The 12,424-nt window shown below is 45.2% G+C and overlaps 1 protein-coding gene across 3 annotated transcripts in view; it reads right to left on the bottom strand.

Annotated features, from left to right (window-relative positions):
* Positions 1–3,886, bottom strand: part of IGF2BP1 (insulin like growth factor 2 mRNA binding protein 1) — a 48,280-nt gene extending 44,394 nt beyond the window's left edge. For 2 of the 3 annotated variants that reach the window (XM_043470668.1, XM_043470683.1), the window contains exons 1-2: positions 2,330–3,886; positions 1,118–1,178 (exon numbers count right to left, since the gene is read on the bottom strand). In XM_043470668.1, the coding sequence (XP_043326603.1) occupies positions 1,118–1,178; positions 2,330–2,504 (236 nt within the window). In that variant the 5' untranslated portion in view covers positions 2,505–3,886. The remainder of the gene's footprint in view (positions 1–1,117; positions 1,179–2,329) is intronic. The other variant, XM_043470675.1, reaches the window with a different exon arrangement.
* Positions 3,887–12,424: the final 8,538 nt, after the last annotated feature.

Below are 12,424 nucleotides of genomic sequence, written 5' to 3'. Positions count from 1 at the left end.
TCTCACATTAAACTTGGTAGATCCTCTTAACTGCCCTAAAAAAGCACAGTCACCCACCTCCACCCTCCCACCCAGAAAAAGCCAGGGAGTATCCTGAAATGCAGCAAGTTTCCAGTTGAAATGAGGGGGGAAAAGGATCAAAGATTTACTGGGGACTGCAACAGGAGAGAAAATTCTGCACTGTCAACACGTTTAAAGTGAGGTTTGCAGAAAGACTCTGCCTTTATACTTCCCAGCCAGAGTTCAATGAAAGATATGAACCATGAATCAGTTTTGGGTATAACATGAGAGAGGTACCCCCTTTGCTAAAGAGAGGACGGGAAGGTATTTGAACAGTCTCTCTCTTACACACTTACACACACACACACACACACACACACCCATTCATCCAGGGAGTTCTAGACCCTCCAAAGAGCCCCAGCTCACAGCCTGAACACAAAGCTCTCACCCCAGATGGTCCCCTTGTAACAATGGACTGAAGGAGTGGGGGTGGGGGGCTCGGAAAGGATAGTACAGCCAAAGCGTATTTGCAAAATCCAGTTGGAAGGGGTGGATGTCTGAGGGGAGGGACTAGAGGTAGGGGTCTGTGAAAAAAAATTATGCCTTTGCCTGTTGCAGAAATATAAATAAAGCACAAGCACAGAATTCTTTAGGGGGCAGGAACTCATTCCACTTCCCCTAGGAAGTCAAAGGGGACCCCTCTCCCAATTCACTTAAGAATTATGGTGAGAGAAGGGTGGAAAAAACAGGCCTGCTAGAAAGTTGTTGAATGTCCATGAGTCTAAACTCTTTTAAAAAGATTTTTAGCTTCCCTACAAAAATAGCCCCACACACCTTGAATAAACTCCACAAGGTTTCTCCCCTATTGATCTTTTTTTCCCTTTACTTCTCCAAGTAACATCTCCTAGTCCACCCCAGCCTCAGCTTTTTTTTTTTACAAGCTGTAAACCACCCATTACAAGATCTTAGCCAATGTTCCCTCCCAGCCCCCAACATCCGGAGTTGGGGGTGGGAAGGCCAGTAAAGGGTTTCTTCCCCTGGAGACACGATGGACCCCTGAACACAGCCTCTCAGCGTCCCCAGGCTGACCCCTCCCCAGAGAACAGCTCGTTCCTACCTTTGTTTTTTGGGGACGGAGTGTTCAATCTCTAGGCGTTTTCCTTGCAGCTCCACTTTCCCTACAGATTAAATTGAAAAAGACAATATGAGGGCTTGGATAGGGGATAGGGGGCGGGAAAAGGAAGGAGAAAGACACTAGGGTGATTCAGGGGTTACTGGGATTTGAGATCTTCCTAGGAATCCAGGTAGTGGGTTCCGCAGCCGGATATGAGAAGGTCGCTGGAGGAATGGTGGACTCTATAAATTCATTATCGTGTTTTCTGAATTTGTGTTTTGTTCTCTCACTGAAGCTAGCTGACTAGTGAACGGCTCTGGGAGCCAGATTTGGGAGAGATGCGAGGGCGTCCGGGTGGGCCGGCTACCTTTACAGCTCCCAGATGTGGAGAGAGGGAGCCGAGAAAGGGCTCCCCGTTTCTCCTAAAGTGTGTGGCGGGGGGTGGGGGGTGGGGTGCAGAATGAAACTTTATTTTCCTGCCTAGCCAGTGAGAAGGGCTTCGGGTGGCGGGGCGGTCACCTGTCGGGACCGGCCCGGGAGGCGAGGCCCGGGGGAGCGGAGCGGGGCCCCGCGGAAGGGTCCCCGGCGGCCGCGGCGCGCGCCTCTCGGCCCAGCCTGGGTCTCGGGAAGCAGCATGGCGACCCGCCGCCGCCGCCGCGCCACCCAGCTCACGCCCCACTTTCAAATCAAAATGGCTCAAGCCCCGGGCCCTGGGCGGGAGGCGGGACCCCGCTGCTCTCAGGTCGAACCCGAAAGCTGCAGTCCCCACGGAAACCCTGGAGATCGGGAGCCGAGCGAGGACCCTTCCCCGCCCGGAAAGGCCTAGGGCGGAGGAAGGGGAGGGAGTGCTGGCGGGGGGGTGGAGGGGGGCGTCCAGCCTCGGACATCGAGGGCCTGACTTAGAAGGACGCCCACGCGGGGGTCGTCTTGGTGCCGAGTTCCCCCCCCTTCTGCCAACGGGGGTTCCCGCCCCGTCGGTGGGGGGGTAAGGGGATCACCTCACTAAAACCTCCAGCTCTTCATCTCCGGCTGGGAGGGACCAACGAGGGGGTCAAAGGGGGGACCGAGCGGGCGTCGGAGGAGGTGGGTGGAAGTCGGTACCCAGGCCGAGCCCCGCAGGCCGGGAGCGGAGAGGAGTTGGCGGGCAGGGGAAGAGGAGGAGCAGGTCCCCGTTGTTCAGGCGGTGCTTTCTCCGGGGAGGGGGTGGACTCTTACCCGAGAAAGTTTCGATGGCCTTCATCGCCCAGTGCTCGTCGGGGCAGTCCACGAAGGCATAGCCGGATTTGACCAAGAACTGGCCGCTGTAGGAGATCTTGTGCTCCGCAAACACTTTCTCCAAGTCCGCGGGGGTCACGCTCTCGTTGAGATTGCCGATGTACAGCTTGTTCATGGTGGCGGTCTCGGGCAGGACACGGTCCCGGGCAAGGCCGAGCTGACAGGCGCGGGCGGCGAGCCTCCTAGGCCGAGGCGGGAGGCGGCGGCAGCAGACACAAACTTTCTTTGCACCCCACCCCTGAAGTTGTCCGGAGCCGGGGCGGGGAGGGCGGCCGGAGGGCGCGCAGAGGTCGCGGGAGAGTTCGGGGAGGCCCGGGAGAAGTGCCCGCGGCGCGCTGGGAGGCGGACGACGCGGCGCGGCTCCTTCCCTTCTGTCCGAAACCCCTCCGAGCGGGCTGGTGTGTCACGTTTCTCCGCGGCCGCCCTGGCGCCGCCTCTAAATAAAATCGACTTGAAAAAAAATGGAGCGGAAAAAAAAAAAAGGCAAAGCCACGTGGTGAAAGCCCCCACCCACCCTGCAGGGGAAGACCCCCGACGCCTCAGGGCCCTTGGGCCCTCCAATCCAGCCCAGCCCACCAAACTCCCACCCGGGGCGGGGTGGGGTGGGGTGGGGTGGGCTCTCAACTCACCCCCCGGGTAAGCTGGGTAGGAGGGGGCTGCTGTCGTGTAGCTCTACTTGCCCCCTCCCCTTTGCAAGAATCTGGCCCCTAGGGAGGCGCCCCGCCCCCCACCCATCCCCCTACCCCGGCCCTAGCTGGGGGAGGGTGGTCCAGCCCAAAATCTCCCTCCTCATACGAGGTTGGGTAAAATGTGCGGTTATTTTTTATTCGAGTGGTCGGGGGTGAGGGGGAGTTTGCCCACCCTACCCCAGCTAACTGCTAGCGACTGACAGGCGGGGGACGGCCGAGAGAGACAAAGAGAACGAGGACTCTGGGGTCTTCAGGAGGGGGTCGCGCGAGCCCGTGATTTCAAAAGAAAGGCGCTTTTCCCCTAGATCTTTTAAGTGTGTGTTGGGGGGTCCTTGGCCTCCCCTACCCCAGCTCTAGGAGACTCCCTCGCCTCGGGGAATCCGGGACTGAGGGGCCCCGCGAGCGCGGGACTGGGAAGCCGGAAAACACGGGGAATCGCGGCTGGAAACCAGGGATCCGCAGAAAAGCGTGTTTCGGGATTCCCTCGGGAGAAAGGATGGCTCACACCCGGGGTTCGGCTGTTGAACTCTAACGTCTCGGGGTCCTGGGGGAAAGCGCGGCTCCGGCCCAAGATGACCCCGAGAGAGAAGGAGGGGTGGAGAGAAGGAAGAGGAGTGGTCGCACGAGCGGACCCGGGCTAACCGAAGGGGGAGGTCTCTGGGAGGGAGTGACAGGGTGGAGATCCGAAGGATCCCCTTCTCGCTCCCAGACGCGGGGGCAGACAGGTGGAGTCCCCTCCGCCCGTCCCTCTCGCGACAGCGACGGCAGCTTTCCCAGCTCCGGGTTCGGGTCTCGGAACTTTTTTGGGGTGCGGGATTTCGATCCTGGCTGGAAGGCGGGAGAAGGGCCGAGGGCCGGGGGCGCCGAGCGCTAAGCCCCGCCCACGTCCCCAGGTCAGGCCCGAGGGGGGAGGGGGTAATTTCCGCTTGGCGCTCGGGGAAGCGAGGGGCGGGAGCTCAGCTCGGAGGAGGGGGCGGCGGCCCCTCCCCCGCCCGCCTGGGGAGGGGGAAGCGGATCCGCCCTGGTCCCTTCCCTCGCCTTTGACCAACTCGTTCCGGATCCTCTGGCCCCGGGAGCCCGAGGGACGGACCCGACTGGGCGAGGGGCGACACGTGGGCGGTCGCACCCCGTCTCGGCGGTGGGGGAGGGGGCGGTTGGCCGCGCGTCTCGGAGTCCCGGGTGCGCGGCGCAGAGCCGGGCGTGCGGTCCACGCGCAGCCGGGATCCCAGGCCGAGGGGCGAGCGAGGCCAACGAGTTTCCAGCGGCGGGGGCTGGGACGGCGCCAGCGGGTGGTGGAGAGCGCGGCCCGGGGACCCTGGAGCCCCTATACCCAGCGAACCAGGGCAAAGAGGGGGGCTGGACCCCCAGTAATGCCAGAGTGTCCCCGAACTGGGCGGAAGCTGGGGGTTTGCCCCTGGTTCTGCGAGAGGGAGAAATAATTTTGTCGGGGGCACGCGTGCTGCGAGGGCAGGTGAGGAAGGGGGTCACTCTCCCTTTCCCGGTCTCCGACCCCATTGTCTCAGTCGCCGGCGGCCCGGGCCGACTCCGCAACACGTGTTAGCTGCACCGATATGAATGCCTTGGGTTTTTTTTTTTTTTTTTTTTTCCTTGTTATTATTTGGTGTTTGCAGAGTCAGTGAGCTGGCTCCGACTTCGGCGCACCGCCCTTCTGGCAGACGATTTTCCACCGTTCAAAAGTCGGGAGTTAAAGGACCGCACGCTGCACCTTTGTCCCCCACCCCGTTTTCCCCGCGCACTGAAAAGAAATGGGGTGGGGGAGGGCTTCCAACTCGGTTTCTCCATCTCCACCACCTTCCAAACCCACCCTGCAAATCCGCGTTTTGTTCTTGCCAGCCACGTGTTTGTAGAATTTTTACTTCTGTGATTTTTTTTTCTTTCCATGGATACAGAAATCTGAATACTATAAGCCATCAGTTGCTGAGTAGACAAAAAATGTTTTCTATCCAAGAAGGTGGGCAATATCTGTATTCCACCCCCCAATTCCTCCGACCCTACCCGTTTCAGACCCTTAATACTTGGCTCTTGACATAAACAATTTTAAACAAACCAACGAGTTTCCACTGCCTGCCACATAGTAGGCATTCAATAAATAATTTCTCTTAAGTGAAAAGCAAGCTAATACAAGCTGTAGAGCGAAGAAAATTAAGAGGAAAATTAGGAGGCTAGGGGAAAAAAATTATCTTGGCCAGAATGTGTGGGTCTGTTGCCCGGGGACTCTTCTTGGTGCTGTGTGTTTACTTTTGAAAGGGCTAAAAGATGGTCTCAGAAAGGCTGTTGTGTTCCTTGGCCTTTCCCTAAATAGGAACCCAGCTTCCTGAAACCTTTTCTGTATATTGGGGAACAAGGAAGAGGGTACTTGGAGGGGCATTCCAGGTCCCAGAAACCTTAAGTGCTGTTTCCCTCATTTAATTTAAATCTTCAGGAATTAATAGAAGCACCTCTCAGGTTTTCTCCCTGGGGAACATATCCACTGCTCTATCTCTTTATTCCTAAAACAAAGGCAAGTTACACCCCACAAAAATCTCCATTCAGCTCTCTAAACGCCTGTAAAATGCAACCCACATTTTCCTATCCTAAATTCAAAGGGAAACAAATTTAAGTTAATAATTGAACATTATTCAGTTTGCTTTTAGCTTGATTTTTCCATTTAAAAATATAATAGAAGTGTAAAGGTTAGCTGAAATTACTCAGTTTTTTCAGATGTTTTCAAATGACAAAGGAAAAAGTATAAATGTATTAAACAAAAAATTTACCAACTGCTCGTAAACTGATTGGTACTTTTTAAAAATCAGCTGTTTCACTGAATTCTAACCCTCCCCCACCCCCCACCACCAAGAGCTTGTGTGTGTAGTCAGAGGCTGCAAGAACACTGGGGGAAAGAGACAGCTGGGTGAGATGCAGACCTTTTTAGCCCCCCAAATCAGTTTTGCCTCAGTGACCTGGCTATTTTAGGCTGAGGTTGGGGGGACTGAATGATGTTGATTGGTGCTTCATCTCTTCCCTCTGAGTGAGTCTAGCTCTAAAATTAACCTGAGAGAGGGGTTATTTCTTGTCAAGACTCACTCCCAGGTTAGGAATAGGGGTGGGAAGACTTGGGATGCCATAATTTGTCATCATTCTTTTCCTGGGCTTTTTTAAAAAATAAAGACAACTAGTAAACATTGTATTTGTTACATTTTGTTTTCTACATCACTTCTATGGGAAAATTTAATCTTCAATACAAAGTTAAATTTACTTTGTGAGAGTTAAAAGTATAGCTGCAGGGTAAATTGTTTTAAGAATAATGATTTTTAAAAGTATTACCATACTTTTTGTTCTCCTCCTCCTCTTCCTCCTTCTTTATTTTTCCTGAAGAAGTGTTTGGTCTAGTTACATAATTCAGTTTTCTGAATTCAGAAATACTGAAACTTGACTCCATCTTAAAGATGGGGGTTCTAATCCATTTTCCTTCAGTGCGAACATACAAATACTTGCAGAGAGAAAAAAAAAAAATTTAAGAGGATAATACAGCTTAAAAATTTTAAATATAAAGTGAAAAAATGAGCATTTCCACAAATTAATTTTAATATTTCTTTATAGTTTTTTATTTGTAATAGTTTTATATTTTTTATTTTGTCATCTTATTTGTATATCTTGATTTTTTACTCACTCTTGCACCATAAGTATTTTCTCATGCTGCTTCCAAGCTTTGATAATGACCATTTTTAGCCAAAATGTTATATTCAGCCTAATAGATGTGTTAATCATGAATCATTATTCTTAGGTGTATAAGTTACATCAAATCTTTTACTTTTGTTTGTGTTGCTGACTAGGTATTTGAGGGCATATAACTTTTTCCTCTTTTAAATTAGCTCCTTTGGATAAATCCCCAGAATGTGTATTGCATTTTAAATCTAAAAGTTGTCAATGGCTTTCTATTTCGAAAACTTCACATGCTTAGCAAAAAAGAGGACACAAATTGGAAAGCACTTAAAAGGAAAATACATTAAAATAGTATTTTTACAATTTTTGTTTTCTAATGAATCATGATCAATATTGAAATAAACTTATGGTTTCTATGAAATACAGAAAAAGAAGACTGCACATTTCCTGACATATGGCCACTTTGACTTAAAAGTTTTTGAAAGAATTTGTCTTTTGTTTGCTTGGTTTTTGTTTATTTTGTTGTTGTTTGCTTGTTTTTCATTGTTATTGTCTTGAGATATTTTATTTCTTCCTGCAACTTAAAGTTTTAGTGTGGTTCTTTTAAATGCCTACAAACTTTGAAAAAGTGTAAATTTGTCCCAATATTAAAGCACATTCAGCATTTTCTCCTGTCAATAAGGATAATTATATGATTAAGATAACTCATAAAATGTAAGAGAATTATAAGCAGAAAAGGAGATTCCCTCCGTCAAATTATTATTTAAGTGTTCAGTATATAAAGCCTTGAAAAGAAATGTGTTTATTCCAGAGATAGAAGAGATTCATGGAGGAAAAAAACTTAAAGAACAGTTATTTATTTTCTGTGGGTCACACAATGTGTGTGACAAAAACTGCTTAACTTTTGGTTTTGGCTCAGGTTTACAATGTAGAAACTTTTAGATAAGGGAGAGAATAATTTATTTAATTAACTTTTTAAAAAATAAATGCTTCCAAATTCAATTTGTTAGTCAATTAAACTTCACCACACTAACCCCTAATCACACATGTAAAAGAAATGGTGATAACATTCCTCAGATTACACAAGTTTTTTTTACTGCAAAATCATTTGGTTAAAAGATAATAAACAACTTTATTTAGTCTTTATTTTGCACAAAATGTCAAATAGATAGTTGGTATGTTTGGGGCAAAATTGTACAACTGAATAAAAGACAAGGAAATAAATGTTATTTTTTTAGGTAAATGTTATTTTCCCAAATAAAACAAATTATAACAAGCAACAAAAGTGAAGGAATGCATACATGGATATTATTTAAGTGGGAATAGTAATAAGACAATTTTTTACTTGAAAGCTACATGTCTTCTAAGTAAATGATTTTAATTCAAAATGAATAAGTTACAACATTAAATTGCATGGAGTTAATTTGATTTTATCTGCATAACCTCTATGCTTTTCAAGACTAAAAGAATTTTTCTATCTGGAACTCAAACTATTTTTGTTTGCTTCATTAAAATTTTACTTCTGATGATAAAATTAATTTACCTTACTCCTGTTTCTAGTTGGACTCTTTTTTTAAGGAGGTGTTTTGAATGTTTAAATATTTCTGAGTACTTAAAAGGGATACTTTTAAAAATATATTTAAGATGAAAAAATTAATACATATACTTTTCACTGATAGTTCATCAGCAAAATACTCATTAAAAACACTTCAATCTGTCTTTGTAAAACAAACTTTTTCTTTATAAAAGAAAAAGGACCCAGCCTAACAGTACATTGTTTTTTTTAAAAAAAAAGGTTGTTTAACTAAACTTGAGACACAGTTCTAAAAGTTATTTCAGTTTTAATGGGTTAACAGTCTAGAGTTTTGGTCCATCCACTTCTCCCATAAATACTAAAAAATTTTTAAGAATTATTATTAGCACAACTTCCAGTTTTAAACATAACCTGAAAGTATTTGATGAGCATGTGTGTGATAAATGATTGAATACTTTTTATGAATTTCTTTTCATTTCTAAAATGTGCTTACGAAGTGTGTAGGGAACAAATATTAGAGTTGCTTCTAAATTGCTTTGAAATGAGGTTCAGGATCTCTTTTCCTATCTTCCTCTTCCTCCCTGCCCCTCCCCCCACCCCTCCCCCTTTTCTTCCCCCTCCTCTCCTTTTGTTCCTCCATTTTTCCTCCTACTCCCGACACTGCCAATTCCTTTCCTCCTCCCCCTTTACCTTTACCCTCTTTTCAATTTTTCTTTTTTCTTTGTTACTTCTCTTCCCCCTTTTATTATTCTCTGAGTCTTTTGCCCCTTAACCCATTCCTTTCCTCTTCTTAATCAGTATACCTATTCAAACTTTCTATGCTTTTCTTCATTCCTTCCCGCTTCCTCTCCCACTATCATTGATGTGTCATTTAAACTGTTATTTCCGGTGAAGTGGAAGGACACAGAGATGCTTGAATTATTTTATACACCAAAATGGGAAACTTGTTAAATTTTTGAGAACTCTAGGGTTATTCAGACCCCAGAGCTCCTTCACCCCTGCACTCCCAGTGTATATTGTCTGAACATTCCCTAGACACTTTTCCTTCTTTGTATCATTTTCCTGTGTCTTGTGTTGCTTATAACTAATTTTGTTATTAGCATTTTATGCATCAAATCCTTGAGAGCAAAGACTATTACCCAGGGAGTGGGACACAGTGCTAACAGGTGTCTGACATATATATATATATATATCTTTTGCTGCTACCTGAGAAGATGAACTCAATGTAATCAGATAAAATGCTGTATTCAGCTTATAAGTGCATTTTCTTTCTTTCCTCCCTCCCTCTCTCCCTCCTTCCTCCCTCCCTTCTTTCCTTCCTTTCATTTCCCCTACCATCCCCTCCTCTTTTCTTTTTTTAAATACAATACTCAACAGTCATCAGTTGAAATACAAGTAAATGCAGCCATCCAAAACACTGATTGGCCTGCATCAAGAATAGCAACCAAATGGCATCTCTGGGCTTTTCACTCCCTAGTCTTGTGCCATGACAGTGCCCAATGCCCAATGTGGAGCATCCTCTTTCCGTGTCTGGCCAAAGGAATAGTCTTGAAGTTATTCTCAACTCAGAGTTTCAGGCAGTCATTGGCAACCAACAGAGTTGGTCAATCTCTTTACGATCTTGATCTCCCTTGATGCCACACAGCCAGCATGACAATCCCAATCTACATACACCTGCCAAGATCCCTCTTTGGGTCTTTCCTCTGGAATGTAGGCGGCTCCCCATTAACCATCATCCAAAGCAAAAATGTCATTCCAGGATAGCCCTCCATCTTGATAATTCTCAGAAAGTCTGGTATAGTCACCCAACAATAGCAGATCAGTACAGTATCTAGCTATCAATACAGGCTTCCCAGGTGATGCAGTGGTAAAGAATCTGCCTGCCAATGCGGGAGAACCCAAGAGATGCAGGTTCTATCCCTGGTTCAGGAAAGATCTCCTAGAGTAGGAAATTTCAACCCACTCTAATATTCCTGCCTGAAAAACTCCACGGACAGAGAAGCCTAGCAGACTACAGTCTATGGGGTAGCAAAGAGTCAGAACTGAGCACGGACACACAGGTATCAATACCACTATAAACACTCAAGGAGAAGGCAAACAAATTTTAATAGCAGGTTGAATTACAGAAAAAAATTAAGCCAGTTATGAAAATAGCAAAATGCTTTGGTTTTTAATTTATAATACTCCTTACTAGCAAGAATATAGGGAAATAGAACATTCCATGTAACTGTGGAGGAGAAGAAGTTTAAAGCAAAAACACTTTTAAAAACTCATACCATTTGACTAAGAAATTGCACTACCAAAAATCCAGTATATAAAACGTTTTATTCAGCCTTAAAAAGAAATGAATTTCTGACAACTGCTACAATATAGATGAACCTTAAAAACATGACACTAAATAAAATAAGCCAGATACAGCAGGACAAATATATGACTCCACTTACCTGAGATACCTAGAATGAATTCAGAGACAGAAAGTACCAAGATTTGGGAGAAGGAGGTGAGGTGGGTAGTTACTGTTTTGAGGGTGCAGAATTACAACTTAAGAGGACAGGAAAGTTCTTCAAACAGTGCAATGATTGGACAACACTGTAAATGTATTTAATACCACTGAATCTTACACAAAATGGTTAAAATTATAAATTTTATGTTATATATATTTTACCATGATTAAAAAAGGCAAAAAAGGTAGATTCCCCGGTGGTCCAGTGGACTGGTGGTCCAGTCTAGTTAGGACCCTGCTCCCACTGCAGGGGGCATGGGTTCAATCTCTGGGTGGGAAACTAAGATCTCACATGCTGTGCAGTGCGCCACTTCCCCCAAAAAAATTTTTTTAAGGCAAAAAACTTAATGAAAATTTCAAAAAGAAAAAAAACGTAATGAATAAGGATGTGTTACGTATCTGTCAAGAAAATACAGTTGGCAATATATTATAAATGCTTTAAGACACGGAATTCTTCAAGTAACTTTATTAGTAAAATATTATGTAGTCATTAAAAATTATGTTCACACAAGGCCAGTGGGACTTGTGTTTGGAAGAACTGGAAGGGTGCTGGAAACAGCAACTCTGCTCTTAAAGGGAAAGGAAAGGGAAGTCGCTCAGTCGTGCCCGACTCTTTGCGACCCCATGGACAGTAGCCTGCACCAAGTTCCTCCGTCCGTGGGATTTTCTAGGCAAGAATACTGGAGTGGGTTGCCGTTTCCTTCTCCAGGGACTCTTCCCGACCCAGGGACCGAACCCAGGTCTCCTGCATTGTAGACAGACACCTTACCATCTGAGCCCCCAGGGAAGTCCTGCTCTCACATACTCTGAATCACGTTCTTGATTGGGGTGGTGATTTCCTGCGTCTATACATATGACAAAGCTTATCAAATTGTATGCTTGACCTATATCTTATCTTTCCTACCATCCTTCACAATAAACTGTCAAGAGTTCCAGATCAAGCCTGAACATACAATGTAGAGGGAGAACTGTGATTTACATTGAGTTTAAAACTAAAGTTATAAGTAGACTAAATTTTTAAATAAGAATTTGTGAAATTATTTGATCAGTTTTTCATTAAGTGATATGAAAATGAGATTCCATAGATCATCACTGATGACTGTGATTAGAGAGGCATAAATCTACTTCATGGTACTTTCTGCTTAGACAGCTCAAGAAACGACACAGAAAAAAAAAAAAAAAAAGAAACGCCACAGGAGTATGTTGTTTCCTTAATTAAGTACAGAAGAGGTAATATCATTTCAAAGTGTAACCTCAGTAATATTAGTTTTACTGCCAAAAGAGATACTTTAGCATTTGTCATAGAGTTAAATTTGGGAAGATTATTTGGAGTCAGTATTTTGTATAACATTCCTTGAATACATAAGTCCTACAATTTTGAATTTTCTCCTTTATCTTATCTGAGTATACAAATTCTTAACTCAGTTACTAGCATAAATCTTATTCAAATAAAACTACATTTGTGTTAAAACAAAAAAAAATTATGTTTAGAGTTTAGAAAAACTTATGGGAAGTTTATTAAAAAAATGCATGTCGCAAAACAGTATTTGTGCTTATGTAGTCTGTATGATTGAAAATAAAAATTGCATGTGCATAAAGGACTAGAAATTACCTTACAGAAACTCTTGTACATGGAGACCCAGAGA

Source organism: Cervus canadensis, chromosome 1 (genome assembly GCF_019320065.1).
Source record: "Cervus canadensis isolate Bull #8, Minnesota chromosome 1, ASM1932006v1, whole genome shotgun sequence".
NCBI lineage: Eukaryota > Metazoa > Chordata > Mammalia > Artiodactyla > Cervidae > Cervus > Cervus canadensis.
This window is presented reverse-complemented; position numbering and strand designations above follow the sequence as displayed.